Below are 21505 nucleotides of genomic sequence, written 5' to 3' on the forward strand. Positions count from 1 at the left end.
CACCATCGTCTTGTAAACACAGCAGAGACAATGGTGCAACAAGTTACTCTAAGCAACAAGTTACTCTAACATCGGAACATGTAAAAAAAAAAGTAAAAGCGAGTGGTTAAACCAGAACAAGGTTGTGAAAGAACGGATGGAGCAATGGAGTCTTGAAAGTCTAACTGGTGGAAGCAGTAGCTGCGTTTCCATTACAGTTTTTCGCAGAATAAAAGTGTTATTTCTGAAATTTCGGTAAAGTACAATTGCTTTTTGTACGTGTTTTCATTGGAAGGTGGTTTGCAAATGAGCTGTAACTCTAACGAAGTCTCTTGTTCCCAAAATTCTCTTAAATTGTCTTCACGCAAGAGGAACAAAGACCTCGAATGCACTGGTCACATGACCCTCTGAGTCATCTCTGGTGACGCCGGTGACGGGGAATTGCGAAAAAAAAAAAAGTGTTTCCATTCCACTTTTGCGATAAACTTTTATATCAATCGATCTGAAAAACCACCTCATGAGAGTGTGAAAGTGCTTTAGCTTTAGACATCCGAGAGGTTTTTCAAAATGTGGCCTTTTCCATTACCAGTTTTTTATCGCGATATTTAGGTTTTGCGCATTTCTAGGGATAATTGAAACGCAGCAGGTCCAAAAGTCCTGTAGTCTGAGCCCAGCTTTAGTTGGCTGGCACATGCTTAACTCACCTCGGCTCAACTACTGTGTCAAATATCAACTGGGTACAGTGCTATAGAAAATAAGCTGGTGGATTATAATATCAAAATTAAATCTGCTTTCAACCCACTCATGCATTTTAACTTACTTCTGTGTAGTTCTCCCCCCGACAGGTGCCAATAAAGTGTTATGTAATGGTTAAAATGTTACAGTCGGGTCGGGTTTGAACACAGGTTTTAAAGAATTAAATGTGATTAGTTACTCTGAAATGTGAAGGTGCCTCTGTGGCCATGAGACTGACTGACTGACAGATGCATAATGGCGTTGCACATATACTTTATTCATCCTGAAGCTAAACACTAAACAGTCAGTGACTTACAACGGACACAAAATAAAAAAAAACGTGAATTCTAGTGAATTCTAAATCAAACATTGATGCTAAACATGTGTAAAGGAGAAAGTTAACGTCGGCCATGAAAGGAGACAAAGGGGGCTCTCCATTAAAACACTGTAAACATACATATTTGGAACGAGCCGACTGTATCAAACACAACATGTCTGCTTCTCTTTTCTGTCTCTCATTATCCCACACACTCATATTTTTATCGTCACACCTACTCATGTGAACACACATAAACACAAAGCCTACACACTGCGCCGTGCAATTAGGTCTTTATCTCAGTCCCGCATTGTTGCTAGCTACCACTGTTTGTCCTGACACACACACACACACACACACACACACAAAAACCCGCGATTGGCTCTTTTATCGCTGCGCTGTGCATCCGCTCACTTTGTGGTCTTCGTCGACAGAGCCCTTGGTTGTGACAAAGTGCACACTGGCCGACTCCTGTCAACGCCGACCGCACAGGCTTACTCACATAACGTATATGTGTGTGTATGTGTGTGCGCATGTGTGTGTGTGTTTAGGAGGACATTAGGGACAAGTGCAAAGAGCGAAGGAGAAAGAAGGGATAAGCATGTGATGTGTGATAATGGGCATGAGAAAGCATGAAAGAAGAGGGAGATAATCGGGAGAGGAAAAGCTATAAATAACGGAAGGTGTCAGTAATACAGGCCCTCTCCATCTGGCTGACACACACTGTGAAATGGAGGCATCAGCTGCTCTGTCATTTGGCTCCGCTCGCTTGTCATCACACCTTGGGGTCAAGCAGCAGCATCCCGGGCACACATATTCTCACATACCCCTCCGCTCGATCTATTTTCCTTCAAAAAACACACATAACCCACTTTTGAAGCCATGTTAGCGGCACGGCTCCAGGGACACAAAGTGAGTCAGTTGGTCTGCTACTCCAAACTGAAATGCACCGGAATGAAATTTGGCATGGATGTTTATTTTCAGAGGATGAATCCTTCTTGTTTTGGAGATCTCTCAACTATTCCTTGAGTGCGACCACAAGGCTGACATTTGTGAGTCTTGAGTCGAAAATTATTTGGCTAATTAATATTTTGGGTGATTCTTTGTTTATCCTTGTGCCGTTATCTGCTCCCTTCGATGTAAGCACAAAATACGAGCTTGTAATCATGCACGGACTTTTGCTTGTGAGGCCTGTTTAACATCGGTTGGTGTTGTGATTAACCGTTTATCTACAATAGCGCATTTTCAGTTTGCTCGCTATTTGTATATTGATAAAAACAAAATCCAACACTTTGCAGCAGAAACGGACTGGGCGGATGGTGAGTCTCGATTAACTGCAGTGTCCATTCCACAGGAGTCTAAGAACTGCAGCAATAAGGAAACAATAAGGATCCTAAAGAGGGTTTTCACTGCGCATCATACATCCGGAAGTCGCCATGTTGGAGGCACTCGGCAAGGTAAACAAAACTCATGGATTGAAGTAGATGTTGGAAAATGGTGAATTATTGTTTTTGGCTGTACCAACCAGGCAGACTGTGAAAACCATTTGGAATTTCATAAACTGCCAAAAGTTATCAGAGTGAAGGAGACACTTGTGGTTAGCTGAGCTAAACCAGGATCTACGAGGCAAACGTCTGGACAACATCTGAATTTGTTCGGCCCGTTTCTTCCCAGGAAATATTGACAGAAGCGACTCTTTAAACCCTTTAAGGTCTGAACGTATGGTGATACGTATGGTGATACGTTAAAACTGGCATTTTTTGAATTACCATAACTCACAATGGTTTGCACAAATGACAACATTCAAAGTGAGACTGAACGCTGGGAAGTTGTGCTTTTGTCTGGAAGACCTTTGTCAAGCTCCTTGTTTCTTTGGTTGACCTTTGCTGACCTGTCATTCCAACAGATTTCACCCAGACTGGGTCACCCTTTTAATAAAGGTCAGACTTTTTACCTGGAATACAATGAGAAATACAGCAGATTTATACCTCTGCGTTCTAAGAACAGTGTTGCTATGGTAGCAGGCTATTAAATGTGATCAGAATCAGATATAAGTCAACAATGCCACATGTGGTAGCTTGATAATGAATTATAGTATTATCAGTACACTAGAAAGTTACTTAAGGGTCGCTGATATCAACATTTCAATTACCTGACAAGAAGTGGGCCAAACAAATTTGAATGTTGTCCAGACTTTTGCCTGCAGATCCTGGTTTAGCTTCGCTAACCACAAGTGCCTCGTTTTACTCTGATAACGTTTGACATTGATCTCTCTGATTTGAAACAACTTCTGTCAGTCTATAAAACTCAAATGTTTTTCAAGGTCTGCTTCAGTGCATGCACTTTGTTTACTTTGCCGAGTGCCTCCAACATGCGCTGATGATGCGAAAACTCTCTATAATGTTTGTCAGACATAACGCGATATTTCCATCGTATTTTCTACATTGTCTATGAGCTGCTCACCTTATTCTCTCGTTAACTGCACCAGAGTACGTGATGAAAGTCAGCATTAACAGATACAGGTCAGAGCATGCGTGGTTAATGTGGCTGTAGACTGGTCTTGCTAAAGCTAGTCTGATTAAGAAATCAATAACATCAACACAGAACGGGAAATCCAACAATAGCCTAATAGTTGATATAATCTCTCTCACTGTATTGTGTAACATTAGATCAATAATGGGGGGCGCTTAAAGGTTTAAAACAGGTTAAAGGTTCGAAAACATTCCTACTTATTGATTCAGCTCCATATTTTTAACCTAGATAGGCAGATAAGGCTCCAGGCTCGTGGCTCCAGGTTTGGTCATGTGCTGATGAAGAGTCCTGCTGCCAACGGACACAGTTTTCTTCACACTAGTTCAGCGGGGATGTTAGGAGCTGCACACACATGCATGTAAACCCAGGCAGACAGGAGAGCGGAATAATTACAGTTCGGCATTACATCTGGGGAGACCTCATTAAATCTGTCTGCCATTATCTCTCTGTTTCACTGTCACCTGTTATCTCTATCTGCCTCTCTCCTTTGCCAGTCCCTCTTTCATCCCTTACTCACGTCTCCTCTCTCTGTGCTAACATCGTTCTTTCTCTGTGTCAGTCTCTCCCACTCGCTGCCATGTTCTCAGTCCTCATTCCCAATTATTTCTGCTTCTTTCGTTTTTTTCCTTCCTCTCCTCTCCTCCTGCTTCCATTCATTATACATTTTAATTAAGTATTAATTAAAAACACAGCACTGATACAGAACACCCTCCCCTCCCTCCCCAGTGAATGATTTCTACAGGGAAACTCAAATGTGTGCATACACACACACACACACACACACACACACACAAACACAGGTGCTCACTTGGCAAAGCTCAGTGTGACAGTTGCAGAGAGCGTAGTGTCAGAACTGTTGCCTAATTAACAGTTAGGTAACAACAGCTTCACCAACAGTCACACCCAAAATGTTGCGCCTTTGAAAATCATTTTCAGTTTGTTGGATTTTTTCCTTCATTCATCCATTAACCGATTTATACGTTCTCAAAACATACAGACAGTCAAAATCTTTCTTGTTAGAAGGGAGGCCAGGGTGTTGCAATAGTCACCACATGGTAATTTTAGAACAGAGTGCAAAGTTTGTGAAATGTTCACAGTCACTGAAGATTCAGCGAATACACAATGATTTAGCGCAGGTCAGTGACCCCCAAAGTGATGGAGAGATTAAGTGGGGACCCCCTACCTACTATATGTATTCTATATTAATTGGTCTAGTGCTATTTATAGTTATACATTATTATTGTCATTTTGCATTCAATATTAAGCTATCCCTTATTCCTTTGCTAAAATATGTTGGACTCGTGTTAATGTGTACTTAAATAAGTTTAAATTTGCAGGGGGGAAATTAAAAATATATATACTGTATATAAAAAATGTCTAATCAACCAAACATTTTGCGACCCCCTCTGCAGTACCTCTGTAGACGCCCTGTTGAGGACCTCTGATTTTAGGGTGACCAGACGTTCTCTTATTCACAGAAATGTCGAGTTTTTTGACTCAAACTATTTCAAACTGTCCTACTAGAGCCTCAAACATTTTAATCACATGTTTATCAAATTTGCATTTTGTCTTTTTTTGTGTGCCCCATATTTAGTAGAAAACATTCACAACAACTATGACGTCCTTCTAAGAATAGAAATGACACCTGCAGTATGAGCACCATTTTTTTTTCTCGACAAGCCAGTTTCATCTACGCATTTGTGAAGTTTAAAATATCATACCACATTAATAAACAGCTACACTGCTGTATATAAAACTGAACAGACGGATTTATGACAGAGATAGTTTGGATCACCAAACTGGACGTCCCATAGCAAACCGTATAATCCACCGACTGTTAGGAACACTGTGAAAGTTTCCTTTATCTGTGATTTTGGGCTTCTGCCAATTCGGGGGCCTACTGTGCAGCTTGCCTTTTTTCAACCTTCAATTCACTCTATGTAATCCCTTGTACCAATAATAGCTTTATATCAGCCACTAATGACACTTGTTATTTCTAAAATCTTGGCGACAGTGATGTTTTGGCTGAAAAACCAGCAGGCCACTTGTAAAATGCTGAGAACTTAATAAACATTCAAACGAAAAAGAAACCAGGAGATTTGCTTGCGACATGAAAGTAGTGCGTGATGCAAAGGTGACAGTTCTGTATTTGGAGTCGAAGCTACAATTATGGGAAGTGGTTGTTCCAGAAACAGTTGATAGGGAAACATGTTCTCTGTGCAGTGTTAGAGACAATCTAAGTCACTGAAGGAGACAAATGAAAAGACAAAGTGAGACAGCGCAGGGACACGGGTTAGAAAGCTGAAATACAATTATTCAGATTAACTTCTTCTTCTGTATGAACATTAAATAGTTTAAGGGAACTGGATACTAGGGTCCAGCCATGAAGCAGGAACAATAGCAACCACAACAACTATCAGGAATATTTACTGTCAACATCAACATCTAATAGCTTGATTACCATAACACTGTATAATCATAATACAGTCATGATTGAATGGATTAGAACAACTCTGGTGATCCCTTTCACCACTAATTTATGCTAATTATCAAATGGTAGCATGCTGACATGCTAATCTAAGGTGGTGCACGTGGTACATTTTATACAGACAAAAATCTAAATTGTTATTTAATCTCGTTCTCCTTAAACTCTCCTTGTACTCTTTTGTATTACATTAATATAGTTTCTTTCAAAAACCTGCCTGTTAGAACAGGAAGACTGGAGCTCGTAGCTTTCTCAAGAACCGCTCATCCACTCATCCATTCTCTCAAAAATTACTGCAGCTATATCTGAGGAAATACAGCAATAAAATGTCACTGTGTCCGCTCTTCCTGAAGACCAACATTCAATGCTGTGCTCACTTAAGTAGCAAGAGTGCAGTAGCCTGGATTAACTGTTAATAAACACAGCCGCGCACATACAGATTCCTCGCTTTGTGAATGAGACTCTGTCTTACTCCAGCTTATTTAGCTAATAAAAGACGCTTCCTGTTAGTCGTTTAAAAGATAAAGACATAAATTCTTCAGATTTCTTTTGGTGCAGATAAAATACTAGGGGTGGGAAAAAATATCGATACGGTAATATATCGCGATACTTTTCTTTCGATACAATATCGATTTTGAAAGTCTAAATATCGATTTTAAAAGAAAAAGAAAAAGTCAGACTTTGGGCCGATCGTGAACAACTTCCGCACCTCTCTGCTTGGCAGTACCATGTTTCTGCTTTACTATTTCCAGCCGCTTTTCCATCTTCGCAAATTTTCGAATAGATTGTGTTGGATCAATGAAGAAACATTAAAGTTAACTGAGGAGACTTGGAGATACCAACATTTATATGACCCCTGTTCTGTGAATTTTCAGGGAATTTTTCACAGCGCCAACTAGCGTTTGGGTGGTGTTATGACAGAGCAAGCCTAGACTGCCGAGTGCACAGGTATAAATGTCTCACAGTGGATATGTACGTAGGTTACTGGTTACCCACAGAACTGGAAAAGTGCCTTAAGTTTAAAATACTCTGTCCACATGACATATATGGAAACGAAAAGTAGTAAAATGCTGTAAATGTCATGCAATCCAATATTACTTAAAAAAAAAAAAAAACATTAAAGCATCAGAAAATATGTATATGTAAAAGTGTTGTATCATACTGTTTTTTTTTTTTTTTTGCTGTCTGGACTTAGGGGTGACAAACAAATAAAATAACACAAACACGCATTTAAATGTACCCTCTTCCAGCTACAAACCACAGCTACAGTCACCATCAGCTGACTTGATATCAGCTGAGCGCCGTCTCCGTAACAGGACTCCATTGTCTCGCAGCGCGCTGAACTCTCATGAAATTTGCCAAATAGGTCCAACGCACAAAATAACACTCACGCACCCACACTTTGAAGCGCACACGCACAATCACACACACACACACACACACACAATTTTCTATGACAAAAGACCTTTGTTTTTTATCAGAAGCCCTGATTAGAGCGCAGACCACACACACAGTCGAACTGACCTGTTCTCGCACAAATGTGCAGACCGTGAAGACCGTGGAGGAGAAAGAGCAGAGATGGCTTAGAGTAAAGGCAGCCGTTAGTGTTTCAAACATAGGGAGAAGAGGAGAAGGAAATACATGAATCACTACCGTCAGTAACTAAGGATTACTTGTAGGTGGGTTCAAACGACCAGAGAAATGAGGAAAAATACATCTCCAGATACGCAAAGGTCTCCAGAAGATTGATTAATTTCAGAAAAGGGAGGTCAAAGCTGCATTTACAGTCCCTCAACATACGGAGAGCCCACTCCACAGGGGGTTACCCTGCAGACAGCATTTATACATGTGCTCTGAGGTGCCCGCATTGTTCTCAGTTAACTCAGCTTTGCTCGGTTTGTACTTCACACGATGCTTTTGAGACAAATCCCGGCTGTCACGGTGTGTGTTTTATGAACCGATAGAAATGACCAGTTTCAGTCATCAGCTCATCTGACACTGTACCTGACACATAAGGGATGCTCAAACATTTCTGCAGACGCACCGACTTTTCCCTGGCATTACTTTGGGAGAACTTTATGGCTGACAGCAGGACTTTCCAAGCTCAAAACTTACATAAGCATTAGGACAGATATGCACCTAGAAAACGAAACAACATAGGATTCGATTAGCTTTGCACTTCAAGACGATGTAAGCAAAGCTTTGCAGATAAATAATAACATTTCCATTTAGAAACGTCACTAGTCCTTGAAATTAGATCATATCCAACACCAATTAATGGCAGAATGTAGCAAAGTTGAGATCCATGCAGTGTAGTACTTCTAGTCCACTATAATTTGGGAGGCAAATGCTTTTTAGGTGAATACCTGACAGCCACTTCACAGAAGCTAATGAATGACTCAAATTCATTTTACTGCAGTTAGCTTAATCATTTCTATGCTGATGTTATGTTAATGTGTCAGCGCAACAATCCAATACCACACACTTATGTAACTTCTGTTTTCTCTGGCCTATGAACACTTTTACACATAAAGTGTGTCGCACATATTCTGTTACCTGGGTGATCTGTTTAATGCTCAAATTTTCTTTGCAGTGACAATTTGGAATACTAGACTAGAAAAAGGGAGTCCTAACAAGAGCTGACACAATATTATCTAGTTGAAGCCACAAGACTAAACAGAGCTCTGATTGTGCTGTGTTTGGCCTGTCCCTATCGTACAGAAAGAGCTTGGTAGCTCACTTTCCGGGGGAGGGGGCGGTTAGGCTGATGTTCCCGCATCTGCACAGAAACTGAATGTTAACGTATGGGTTTGCTCTTCTCAGTTTCAGTATCTGGGGAAGCAGTGAATCAGTAAAGAGGGTCTATGAAGAAGTCAGCTAACTTGATTCAACTTTATCTGTTCTCCTTGGAGTTATTTAGAAAACCTAAGCCCACTGTGTCAAAAGCGGACACCTGGACGAACGCAGGTGTTTTACTTGTGGATCCTTACTGGTCTTACATGTGGTGTTCTGGTAGAGTCACAAAAGAGTTCTCATTTTACTCATTTTCTGGAAACTTATGGTCATTGTGCTACACAGGAAACATTCAGAAACTTTTTTTTTTTCAGAGAAAGGGGGGATATTATTTGAGGGGGGAACTCATTTAAAAACATGTTTTCTTTGTTTTGTCTTTTGTATTACATGTTTGAAATATAGCTTTCATTCATTCATTCATATATTGTCTGTTGGAAAATAGAACTTAAACTTGCAAAAAGGCACTGATGTTCAATAACACCCAACATAACCACAGCTGTGTGGTTTTGAAGTAAGCTGCGCGATGCTTTCTTTACAGCTTTAAGTTGTAAACACACACTGTCAACGGTCAATGCAAGTTGAGAAAGGCTTTAAAAACAGGGGAAAGAGTATCGTGAGGAAAGAAGGTAAAGAAAATCTGGGTAAAGACGGTCAGGTCAATGCTCAAAATGGTAAGAAAAGAGGAAAAAAGAGCACACGCTTAATTATTTGAAATAAAGATTTAAACACTAACTACACACACACACACCCACAGTGGTGTGAAAGATTGCCCCGGATTTGCTAGCGAGCACATGCATGCATCCAAACACCACTATCATCTGCAGCTCACCGAGGCAGCCAATCAAATCATTCCACTGAGGAGCACGCCCACGGCTACATTCACCCAACGGAGGATGAATATCTGGCTGACGGACTGTTTCAGATGACCAGACTGGAGTTGGTGCCAACATGAGCCTCCTCCCCTCTTACCCTCCCTCCCCCCGTTTCCTTTTTTTTCTTTTTTTTCCCTTGCTTTCTTACCATCGCAGGAAAAGGAGGCTAATAATTATCGAGGAGCGCAGGGTCCGGGAGAGGAGCGCCCTCAGCTCCCCGTCCCTGACAGCCCTGCTCTCGTCTGTCTTTGTCACCTCCCCTCGCTTGCTTAATAAGTGAGAACAGTTGCCAATTTCTCCGCTCTCGCTGGAAAACGCCTTTGCCTCCCTCCTCTCACCACCCCCAGCCTCATTCACACTCATCCTCCCTCCTCATATCTTGCGTCACTTTTATCTCCTCGCCGGCTTCTTTTCACACTCCCACATCACCTTACCCTCCTTTGGAGAAAAAAAAAATAATAAAAAATTGAATCCTCTATCTCGGTTTCCTCCTTCCATTTATTAATTCTCTCTCCTCACCCTTACCTCCAGCAATTTGTCAAACGCTCAGTCCTTTCCCATCCCCAGCCCGCTTCTCTTTTCGTCCCTTTTTGTGCACTGTGCATTTATTTTACTTCATTAAATCTGTCTCCTTCCATCTCTAACCACCCCCCCCACCACCACCCTCCTCCATTCTTTCTGCATAAAACGCCACCTTTTTGTTTTCCTCTGTTTTCCTCCCCTTCCCCCTTTTATTCTCGTCTTCTGAGGCTTAAACCTAATTATCTCCTGTTCTAGAGCGAGAAACCACACACACACACACACACACACACACACACACACACACACACGGTGGGAACAGCCTGTGGGAAGCTGTGCAGCCGTGAGGGACGAATAGCGTTTGTTCTCCCTTCGGCCGGTCGCCTCCGATCATGTCAGCGAGGCACAAACACACATATGCGAGAGCCCGAGATGAAGAAAAGGCAGACAAACAGAGAATACGAGGGATTGTGTCTCAGACACTGAATCGACGACGAGCCACTGAATTGATTTGATGTTTCTTTGCTCAAATCATCTTGCTAGAGAAATAGGACACGTCTGTCAGGGCTACCGAGCTCTAATCAGAATAATTTCACAAACACTGTGAACACAAGGTTGGTTAATTTCCTCTGTACATTCATGGCTGCCTCCGGTTCATGCAAATGTCAGGCCTCTTGCGACACTTGGATGCTTCCACAACTACTGTGAATAATGCAACCAGCGATCTAGTGAAAGCATTTGTGATAACATCCACAACCTCAATTCCTGACGATTCGTCCGGCCATCAGCGATACCCTAAGCTCAAACATGCATTTCAGAATCTTATAAAACACCCTTATCGCAGAGCATACAGAAAACGCCTCTCCAGGAACTAAAACACTCTACGCATTTTTAAGCAATGATGATGAAATTTTGGGTTCACGCTCCTATTGCTCAAACACAGTAACTCTGTTATTATGTGAGGCAATGGAGGCCTCCTCCTGTTCCACGACTATAAACAGCATTTATCTTGTGACGTCTGACGTCAAAATTGATATGGGTTGCAGGCTGGTAATGATTGAAAGAGAAATTACCTGGAGACTTAATAAAGTAGCGAATGTGTTCATTAACAGACACATGTGACTATCAGGCGGCCGAGAGAAACCAGGAAGATTGACTGTGCTAATTTTTTTTCGAGCTGCTCTTAACTCTTTGTCATACTTCCTGAGCTGCAGTCGCTGAGCTCCGGGCAAAATAGCCCTGATGATATGCTTGTGGGTTATTTTTCAGACTTTGGAGCGTTCCCCCCGCGACCGTTATACAACGGTTTTTATTTTTACTGATCATGAGAAATGCAACACACTTAAAAACTTGTTTCACTTGCACTTGCACACAACAGGGCTTAGACTTAGACAAAGGTATGTCCCTGGTGGCATTAGCAATTGAGTTGAGTTATAGTTCATGCGGAATCAAGTGTGTCCAAAATTTTTGTCTGGTAGTGTACATTTTTGGATTAAAGTCCATCTCTCACTGATGCACAAATATTTCAATAATTTCCTATGTAGTCCTGCTCCGAGGTAAGAATTGTTTTTTCCGCTGTTGTTGCCGCCACGCTTGCTATTTTTTCACTGAACACATTATCATTCTCACAGAAAAGCTGTGGTGCTGTGTGGTTGAATAAACAACTAAAAACAAAACAAGGCAGTTCTCAGCTTTCAGCTTTCAATATTTAAAAAGGAACGAGTATTTCCAGCGGCCATTTTCGTCTCATCTGCGGCGCACGAAAAAACTAAAAGCAGTGAGATCTGGCTAAGTTAGGCTACGATAGTTACATTTATTGAGAACTTAAATAACGACATGACAGTTTAAACTAAAGTGAGTTGACGTGGTTTATAAATTTATTTGTTATGGGGCAATTAGGGGCTGTAAAAAATATTGATATGGAAATATATCGCGATATTTTGTCACCTGATACAATATCGATTTTTGAATGTCTTAATATCGATTTTAAAAGAAAAAGAAAAAGTCATGTTTTGGGCTGATCATGAATGGCTTCCACACCTCCGCCACCACTTTAACTGTGTTTTGACTCAATTTCTGCAATGAATTATCTGATGTGTACTTTAAGCTGCATTTAAAATTTCTCTGTGAACTATGTAGGATATTGCAATATCATAATATTGCAATAATGTATTGCGATACGAATCATGAAGTCCTTGCCAACACCCACCCCTAGTTGCAATGCATGCTGCCTACTTATAGCTACTTAGGCAAACCTCTGCAAAAAAAAAATCTTTAAACTTCTGGGATTGTTAACCAGGAATAATTTTCCTTGTACAATTACCCCCAAATCATGAGTTTTCCCTTCCAGAACCAGAGCCTCTAAGATCAAAAAAACCCCTCTAAAGTAAAAGGGTCATCGGCTGCACTTAAACACACCACTTCTTCTTCTTCTTCTTCTTCTTCTTCTTCTTCTTCTTCTTCTTCTTTTCAGTGCATGCTACTGAAGGTGGCTTCCTCTGTCCTGCTCAGCATTATGAAAACGTTCTTAGATTAAATTAGCTTTCTCGCAGACTCACACATACAGTGAGCACTGCTGTGGAGGTCAGTTTGCCAGCTGGACAGCGAGAGAACCTTTGCACACGTCAAAACACACACGGGCTTCATAAACAGATGGTGCACACATACACACACACGCTGTGGACGAGATACAGATATGTTGTTCATACATGACCGCGTCCCTTGGGTTGATGGCAACAATATTACACTCACTGATTAAATCATGTACGTATGCATTCAGCTTCCATTTTACAGGTTACGATAGTGAAAACGAACGCATTCTGTTAAAACAGTCGCGCACTAAATCCACCTTTAAGTTTCTTATAATGTTCAGTTTATGATGAATCTGTGTAGGAAATGTGATAATTCAACTGTATGATACATTTGGAGGATGTAGTTTGTGGTTCTCCTCAACTTATATGAATTAAACTCGTGTTTGTTATGTAGCCTAGCATGCTCGCTGAAATAATTCAGTTTCAAAATGATGGATGATAATACAATACAATGGTGTTGATTATTCAATCGCACAGCAAACCACAGCCTCCAAAATTAAAGCACGGTCGAACCAACAGTTATCTTAAACAAATACTGAATGCCATAACCTTCTTGGTCAAAAGCTACAACTCGGAGCGGTCAGCTCCATTTTCACAGCTGAAAGTGTTGCTCAAGTGCGTGTTGACATTATCCATTTAAACATTAACCTCGTTAAACACACGCATATGATTGGTGGACGCATCACAGCGTCAGTTCAGCGACAAAAAAAAGCTTAAGCTAGCTCAACGCTGCGTCTTCCAACACTCATTCATGTCGCTGGCTTCCATTGAGAATGTATTGCAGCTTGTTGCTATCTTGTCGCTAACGTTAACGTAGCATTATATTTAGGGCCTGGACTGTTATATTATTAGTGATTCTTTTTTGACTAGTGTACCTAAAGAAGTGGCAAGTGAGTGTGTATGTATACACATGTGCACAGGTTTCTCCTTTAAATCACCTTCCCCTTTTATTATTATTTTCATTTTCCATGAGCCCTCCTAAAGTATGTCCTCCCTCTCTTAATCTGAAAAAATGTTGAACACCATCAGGGAGGCTTTAATTCCTCGCTCGAAAAATTATTTCTAATATTTTTAATTGAACTATATCCAAGAATCTTAATGTGCCACATTCAATAAATAATCTATTAGTTGGTTCTGAATAACCCACTTTAATTATTACTGGTATAGCTATTTTCTGTAGTTTAATTATGGGATCTAAATTTGATTTATAAACAGTTCCCCAAACCAAAGTATGTCATGTATGACATTATCAGTGAAGTGTATAATAGATATAAGATTTTCTTAGTTAAAAAAATGCTTTGCTTTATAGAGAACAGCAAGTGACCTGGATCATTTTTGTTTTATGTATTCTGGTGGTTTCCAACTAAGTTTGAGATCTATTATAGTTCCCAAAAACTTTTTATTTCATACACTCCATTAATTCCCACTCAAAATTTATTTCACAATTTTTTCTAGCTCCACTTTTCCTGCGTAGCTAAACATTTTCTTCATTGATTTGTCTCATATTCTCCTTGCATATCTTACGGATATCGTCCTACATTAAATCATATTGAAGTTGCACACATACACTAGAGAGCATCTTCGTTTACACACAACTGTAACACACTCATACTCCGAGGCGCTCTCTCTCTCTCTCCCTCTCTCTCGCTGTCACATGTTGAAGTGCACCTGTGCTCCCCACGCAGATGTTATCAGCGCTTTTTCATTGTTGTGTTCAGAGATCATCTCAAAGAGCAATAATCTGTTCTTCAACTGAACAGGCAGACACCACACGAGCTTTACCCAAAACATGTATGCAACAAACAGATTTGACTCACACTGTTTAATTAGCAGTTAATCAGTAATATCACAACATTAAAACCACTCGCAGGAGAAGTAAATAACATTTAAACCATCTTGGGACAATGTCAGGTCCAAAGATTCCCTTGCAGAATATTGCACTCATTCATGTGGGTGTTACTAGACACATAGCACCCACCTAGACCAGACCAGACACCCGCACCACATAGCACTGGCAGTCCTTGTTTAGGAACAACTCAAAAAGCATGAAGAGCAGCACAAGGTGTTGACTTGGCCTCCAAATTCACTAGATCCCAAACTGATCAAGTATCTGTGGGATGATCCACAGGGTTCCCTCCCCTCAACCCATACGACCCAAAGACCCCCCACTAACAACATTATGTTTGCAGACACCACAGGACACCCTCATAAGACCCATGTTCACTCTCTGATGAGCCACAACTGCTTTGGAGGAACAAGGGAGACCTGCACAATATGAGTTTTTTCTGTACTGTACTGTAGGAAGGAATGCTCAATACACAGACCATTCAATCTAAATTTAATCCACTCGTCTCTGTGGCTCTTTGAAGAAAACACACACACACATGTAGCTACATGGACACACCCCAGATGTTCAAAGCACTAAGAAAGAAGGAGCACTAAGAGCTTTCCACTCCTCTGACAAGGTTCTGGAAATAGCACAGCACTCGTATGTTATGGCGAATGCGACTCATAACACAAGGAATTTATTGTGGAGAATGATGACTTCAAATATCACAGCACAAATTGTTGATCCGATTTGCATTTGGTACAATTTGGAAAATACAACAGCAAAGAGGTTTTCCTAAAAGTCCTGAAAGAAAAAGTCTGGCTGGTGTAGCAAGCCATTCACATTAGATACATCATCTTATTGAAAAGAACACTGATAAAACCTTGAGTCGCCCATCACATTCAATAAGCAGCTTCTTTGATGCTGGTTTGCATCTTAAGAGTCACATCGACATCAAAGGAGGAACTGCCAACAACTAAGGCCGACTGTGGCATCAACTCACGTAACCCGTGTCTGGAGACCAGAAAATTGCTCTTGACCGCACGACAAAGATTACAGCCAACAGCCAACAAGCATGTAGGTTCTGAAATAACTATTCAAACCAGGAGGGGACTGTAGTGTGTACTGGTCTCTAACAAACCAGAAGATGTAGAAACAGGAAGATCTACAAACCTTTGACAAACAAAACCGTCTGTTTGCGCCGTCTAGTTTGCTCATTAGGACAGCCATTGTGGGACACACCATGAAAACTAGCGTGGTGTGTAACGGCCCTTACAGACTGTGACCAGACAACTTAAGCCCTATTCGCACAGGATTAGTTTTACCTGGGGGTCGCCGGTAATTTTTAATAACCACGGAGGTCGGCTGTGATCTTAATCCCGTGAGAATCGTCCGTGTACGTGACTTGTAAAGTAAAAATGATTCTCGTAACACAGAGGTCCTCTGGTAAAACGCTGGTAATCCAGTCTGACATCAACATCTCTGTGATTTAGGGGTGAGATTTTACTTTTTAGTGACTTTTGTTTGATTTGCGGCTTTTTTCTGCCTCCTGTCAATTAAGAATCATGAAGGATGTTCTATAATTCAAAGTGTGGACAGACGTTGGAGCGCAAAGTGGAGATGTCGCTGAAATATTCGCCCGTTTAGACGGATGAAACCATTAAATCAACCAATAACGTGTTAATCGGCAAAGTCCGGTTTGATTTAAATACTGTCAGGTAGTTGGTTATTTCTATCAATAATATATAATTTTATCATCGATTATAGTTTGCAAAGTAATAAAAACTGTCTCTTACACCCAGGGGACTGAGGTGGAAAGTAGCAGAGCCACAACAACGGAACGCGAATTTGAGTAAAACAGCGAGTTTGTTTATCTCGTGTGAATGCGCCACGTGAAACACAGATGTAAGAGGTAATATCTGAATCACAGGAAGTCCTCAGGTAAAACTAATCCCGAGCAGGAACAGGGCTTATCACACTGAAGTGGCTTTGCTGATTTAAAGAAACAAAAATCTGATTTGTGTCTTTGTTATGTAACAGTGAATATTTTAGCCACATTATGGTGACCATCTTCTGTATGAGGTTACAACACTTCATGACTACAGTATATGGACTAACAGAGCCAGGAGTTAACACAGTATCACACAAAGGCTCATAAATGCGTTGCTTTGCAGCACACCAGTGCAATGAAAGCATTTGGGTTCTCCAAAGGTTACTATGTATATTTAATAAACCCCCCTGGGAGCACTGGTCAGTCAGTATGAGGAATGCGCTGTGCTGCAGGAATGACCATTAACAGCTGAGAAACAGGCTCATCTGGATCCAAAGAATCGTGAACTCATGTGACATGTCACTGTACGGCCACAACCAAAGCCTATTATCGGCTAAAACACACTGGACTGTCTGTAAAATGACGCAGCAGAGGAGATTGAGGAAAAACCATATGTCACGACTGGATTACAGATAAAAAAAAGAGAGCGACACGGAGAGAAATAATGAGAGCGAGGGGGGGGGGGGGGTATACAGCTGATATAGCAGCCTATGTGCAGCCAACCTTAAAGAAGAACCATAGTAAATCCTGTAGGTATATTATAGGATTACTGCAGTGATACAGTAAATACAAAAAAAATACTATTAAAGCACGATAAGGTTCCTAGAAGCTCTCCACAGATAAGTCCTTTAAGTACATTATAATGATACCAAAGGAGAATATATATAAATATATATGACAGTTTTGATTAAGTGACTAAACTCACCACTGAGCACTGACGTACACGTTCAGTCTCCACAGCAGGAAAAGCAGCAGCTCTTATTCAGAGCTACATTACAGACACCAACACGCCCAAGAGGCTGCCCGGCATTTAAACAATGGTATCACAGGTTACAGGAATTGCTTCCATAATGAGAAAAAAAAGGCTCACTCATATTGTGGGTCAAACTAATCCGTTTCACAGTTTCACCAAAAATAAATGGCAGTTTGGACATAAATGATTATCAAAATCATAGCTTGCTAACTGGCATGCAATCAGCTGACTGACATGGTGATTATAATGTATATACTCACTCATGGGGGATTAGTACTATTCTAGGAAACTAATCTCTTCCATACTGTATTGATAGAGATTTAACAATTATAAAAAATACTGAAGTAGCTACTGTAAAACTAAAGCAAGGACACCAAAGCAGATCTGATGACATCTTATCCGACAGCTGTTTCATATCAGGTTCAGATACAATGTATTATATATGACAGTGCACAATAAAAATGTATAGCCAATCACAGCACCTGATTTAAACCTAATTGGACACATCCACACAGATCATCATAAGCTATTTGATAAGGGTTGAAAGAGAGGCAAGGCCAGGGTTGAGGTAGGATGTAGTACAGGGTCATTTTTTATGCTAAAAAAAAAAAAAGTAAAATGAAGGAGATAAAATGACAGTGTGGGGAGGGGGCACACGTGCACACTATAGGATTATTAGACCGTGCTTATTGAAGACTTACTTCATCTGTTTGACGATGGTGCTTTTCCCTGACTCTCCAGCCCCTGAGGGATAAGAGACAAGAAGACAATGTAAACAGGGTGCATGTGTGTGTGTGTGTGTGTCAGTAAAAGAAAGAGAAAGAGAGGGGAGGGGTGAGAGAAAGAGAGGGAGGGTGGGAGAGAGGAAAGAAAGGAAGAATCAGCCTCTTAAAACCCTGCCTGAATAACCACAGCAGCAGCAGCAGCGGCAGGGTGGAGATGAAGAAAAAAAAAATAAGATGGAGAAAGTGGCCGAACCCTTTCTTCCTCATCCTCCCCTTTTTTTTCTACTCCATCCGTCCACACTCCATCTTGTAACTTACTTAGTCACACAGATTAAACACTTAAAATGATCATCTCCAGCCGAGAATCAATGAATCAATCTCTCATTCCAGACCAATGATCTAACACTGGTTGTGCTGGGGCCCTCCACTGCTGCATACTGCCATTTTTTTTTTCATCCATCTGCAGTTACCATCTTCTGGTGTACTTGCTGTTAACAACACACTCACTGATACTGCATGAAAACAATTTCACTAACCTGCCATATCTTTATTAATCTTTTTACAGCGGGTGTCTTCAAACTGATGCAATAAAAAAGGCAGGGGCGTGTTCAGGAAGTATGGAAATCCTTTTGGACAAGGCATTTTTTTATTGAAAATATATATTTGGGCTTGTAATATACGTCGTGTTTTCGTGTGTAAACATATTTTAATTTCCACTACAGTCTTCTATGGTTACCGTTTACCACCGCCACCCCTTCACCACACCTTCCCACCGCCCCAAGCGTCTCATTTCTCTGCCGTGGCCCTACGAGCCATGCAGTAGGAGGGTTTTAACCAGCGTCTCTTACCGAGCAGCAGCAGTTTAACATCTTTGGCCGCGGTGAGACCGTCCTCCTTGAGGTTTTTCTCGATGGCTTTGCTCCGATCCAGAGCCGCCCTCTCCTCTGCGCTCAGAGTACATCCCATGGTTAGAGAACACAGCTTGATAGCGTTACCGGTACCGGGATCCACGCAAGAAAGAAAAAAAACGCAACAAATTAATGAAACAAAGCTGGTGGCAAATCCTTTTCCTCTCCTTCTTCTCTTTTTTTCCTTTCTTGGTTTATTTCCTCCTTCTTCTACCTCTGTGATCCCTCTGTCTCTTTCTGGGCAGCTCCCTCTTTCTCTCTCAAACCGGGGACGCTGGCACCGTTAAAGCATTTAATTCGGGGATCCACTCGGGTTTTGATCCAACAACAACCCCAAAAAAAAAACAACAACAACAACACGGTGCAGCTCCTCCGTAGCTGGTTGCTTCTCAGGAGTGGTCTCGGCGTCTCTCTCTCTGGTTTTAATGTTCGGCAAATCACAATAACGGGAGCCCTTCTTCTCCACTCGTGACTAGTTGGCGTTACTGGTGAGAAGCGCTCGCATCGCTCGGTTCTCACGGCGGCTCACGGCGGACTTTTCCTCCCTTCTGGCTCCTCCGACGCGGGCGGCGGGGACTCGCTGTGTTAACACCACTCACTGCTGCTGCCTCCCGGTAGCTCCGGTAGGGGCTCGGTCCTCCGTTAGTTCGTCCGTTCAATTGCAGGTTGCTGACGTCAGAACAGTAAAAAGCAAATGGGGAAGAGGGCGGCCGTGGTCCCAGTGGCGCAGCCTGGCGGTGGAGGGCCACACATGGCTCTCATTAAAAATCATTAGAGAGGATATGCCTTTATTGTCATTGTATATGTAATACAACGCCAATGCACAGTCCTTTATGTCATATTGTCCCATATGGTCATCAGTGTGACGGCTCTGGGTAAGAAACTGTTCGCTCCTAAACCCTGGCAGTAGGCAGAAATAACGGGACAGGTTACTGACAATAGGGTCAAACTAACCCCCGTTTGAGCCCCAGTCCCTGTTTTGGGTGTTCCCAAATGTCCCCGATTTTAGCGTTTTATGAATGAGAAAAAAAAAAAAAAAAAAAAAAATGATGCGCGTAGACAACAACAACAGTTATTATGGTAGCCGGATATAAAGCGCCAGTGAGCATGTTGCGGGCACTCATCAACAACAGTTATTACAAGTCCAATTTTGAGGGGCGGGGCTTAGCTGGAGGCAAAACATCTCCAACACATTAGCTTGTAAACGGTGGTTAGCATAGTTCAACGGACTGTTTTGGCAAGAATGGACAAGGAAAAGACATATTTTATAGAATATACTAATTCACTCACCATTAAAGACTGTGAATGTTATTTTCAAAATGTTGACCCTGATAGATGCGGCTATTTTCACTGTTCCCTACACTCACTCGCTAGACGGACAATTTGACCATAGGAGAACACAGAGAGGACAAAGTCTGGGCTGTCTTTATCAAGCGAAGCCTGACATTACAAGTAGTAAGTGGAACCACTGTGAAAGGTAACGTTGCAAATGCAACTTCTGCTTGGACACCCCTGGAAATATACAACTAACGTTGCGTTAGCCAGCCTATCAGTTAGCATTAGTATTAACCTGTAACAAGAATCCCCCAACTAATGTTTCACAATTTAGTCTAACCCACAACGTTATCCAGGCTGAAACTGATGATGTCTTACATATTAATCTTATCTGATATTAAATGTGCACTGCAAACATAGAGTTCTTGTCAATTGTTTCATTCCATTTCCAAAGTCGTCTATGACTGGCAGTGGCTGGTATATGATAAAACTTCAAGGTAGTGTTTTTTCTTTTTTAGGTTTTGCCCCCCAAAATACAGCAAGACGATATTCCCGGTTGACAGTGACAGTGTTTGCCTCAAGCTTCCCTCTGTTTTCCCTCTAGCTAATGCCATGACATCAAAATGACGTAGGCCATGAAGGGGTCTATACATAGGGAGAAACAAATCAGGGAAAGGAAGCTCTGATGAAAAAAAAAGCTTAAATGTTTATATAAGAGGTCCTATATTGCATCTGTATAGTGCATTCTGTAATGGTCCCAGTTTGTGCAAGGCTTTAAAATCCTAACATGAGAAAGGTCGTGAGAGCATAGTTAGGAGCCAAGCAGTACAGTGCAGTTGGTCAATGGCTACATTTTCAGGGACACTAGTATTTCTAGTATGTAACCATCTCAACCAGAATACTCTGTCTTAATTGTAAAATTTCTATCATACTGCAAGGGTAATGAAAACCAATGAAAACTTGTAGAAATTCTGTGGAAAGAAACATGTTAAACCTTGTTTGCATTCTTTCTTTCTGTATGGAAGAAATACAAACATTCTGACCATACTTGCCCCATGTGAGGTAAAAAAAAAAATTCCTCTGATATGACAAATTTATGGGAGGGACCAAAATGGATGTGGCAAAATGAGTTGTCAAATCCAT

The 21505-nt window shown here is 41.3% G+C and overlaps 1 protein-coding gene across 2 annotated transcripts in view; it reads right to left on the reverse strand.

Moving 5' to 3' along the window:
- The window catches only part of gnao1a (guanine nucleotide binding protein (G protein), alpha activating activity polypeptide O, a), a 97904-nt gene extending 78149 nt beyond the window's left edge, over positions 1–19755 (reverse strand). The window contains exons 1-2 of one of the 2 annotated variants that reach the window (XM_047596419.1): positions 19028–19754; positions 18156–18198 (exon numbers count right to left, since the gene is read on the reverse strand). In XM_047596419.1, coding sequence (XP_047452375.1) covers positions 18156–18198; positions 19028–19145 — 161 coding nt within the window. In that variant the 5' untranslated portion in view covers positions 19146–19754. Of the gene's footprint in view, positions 1–18155; positions 18199–19027 lie in introns of both variants that reach the window. The other variant, XM_047596420.1, reaches the window with a different exon arrangement.
- Between the last annotated feature and the right edge of the window lie 1750 nt (positions 19756–21505).

Source organism: Mugil cephalus, chromosome 10, assembly GCF_022458985.1.
Source record: "Mugil cephalus isolate CIBA_MC_2020 chromosome 10, CIBA_Mcephalus_1.1, whole genome shotgun sequence".
In the NCBI taxonomy this organism is placed as follows: Eukaryota; Metazoa; Chordata; class Actinopteri; order Mugiliformes; family Mugilidae; genus Mugil; species Mugil cephalus.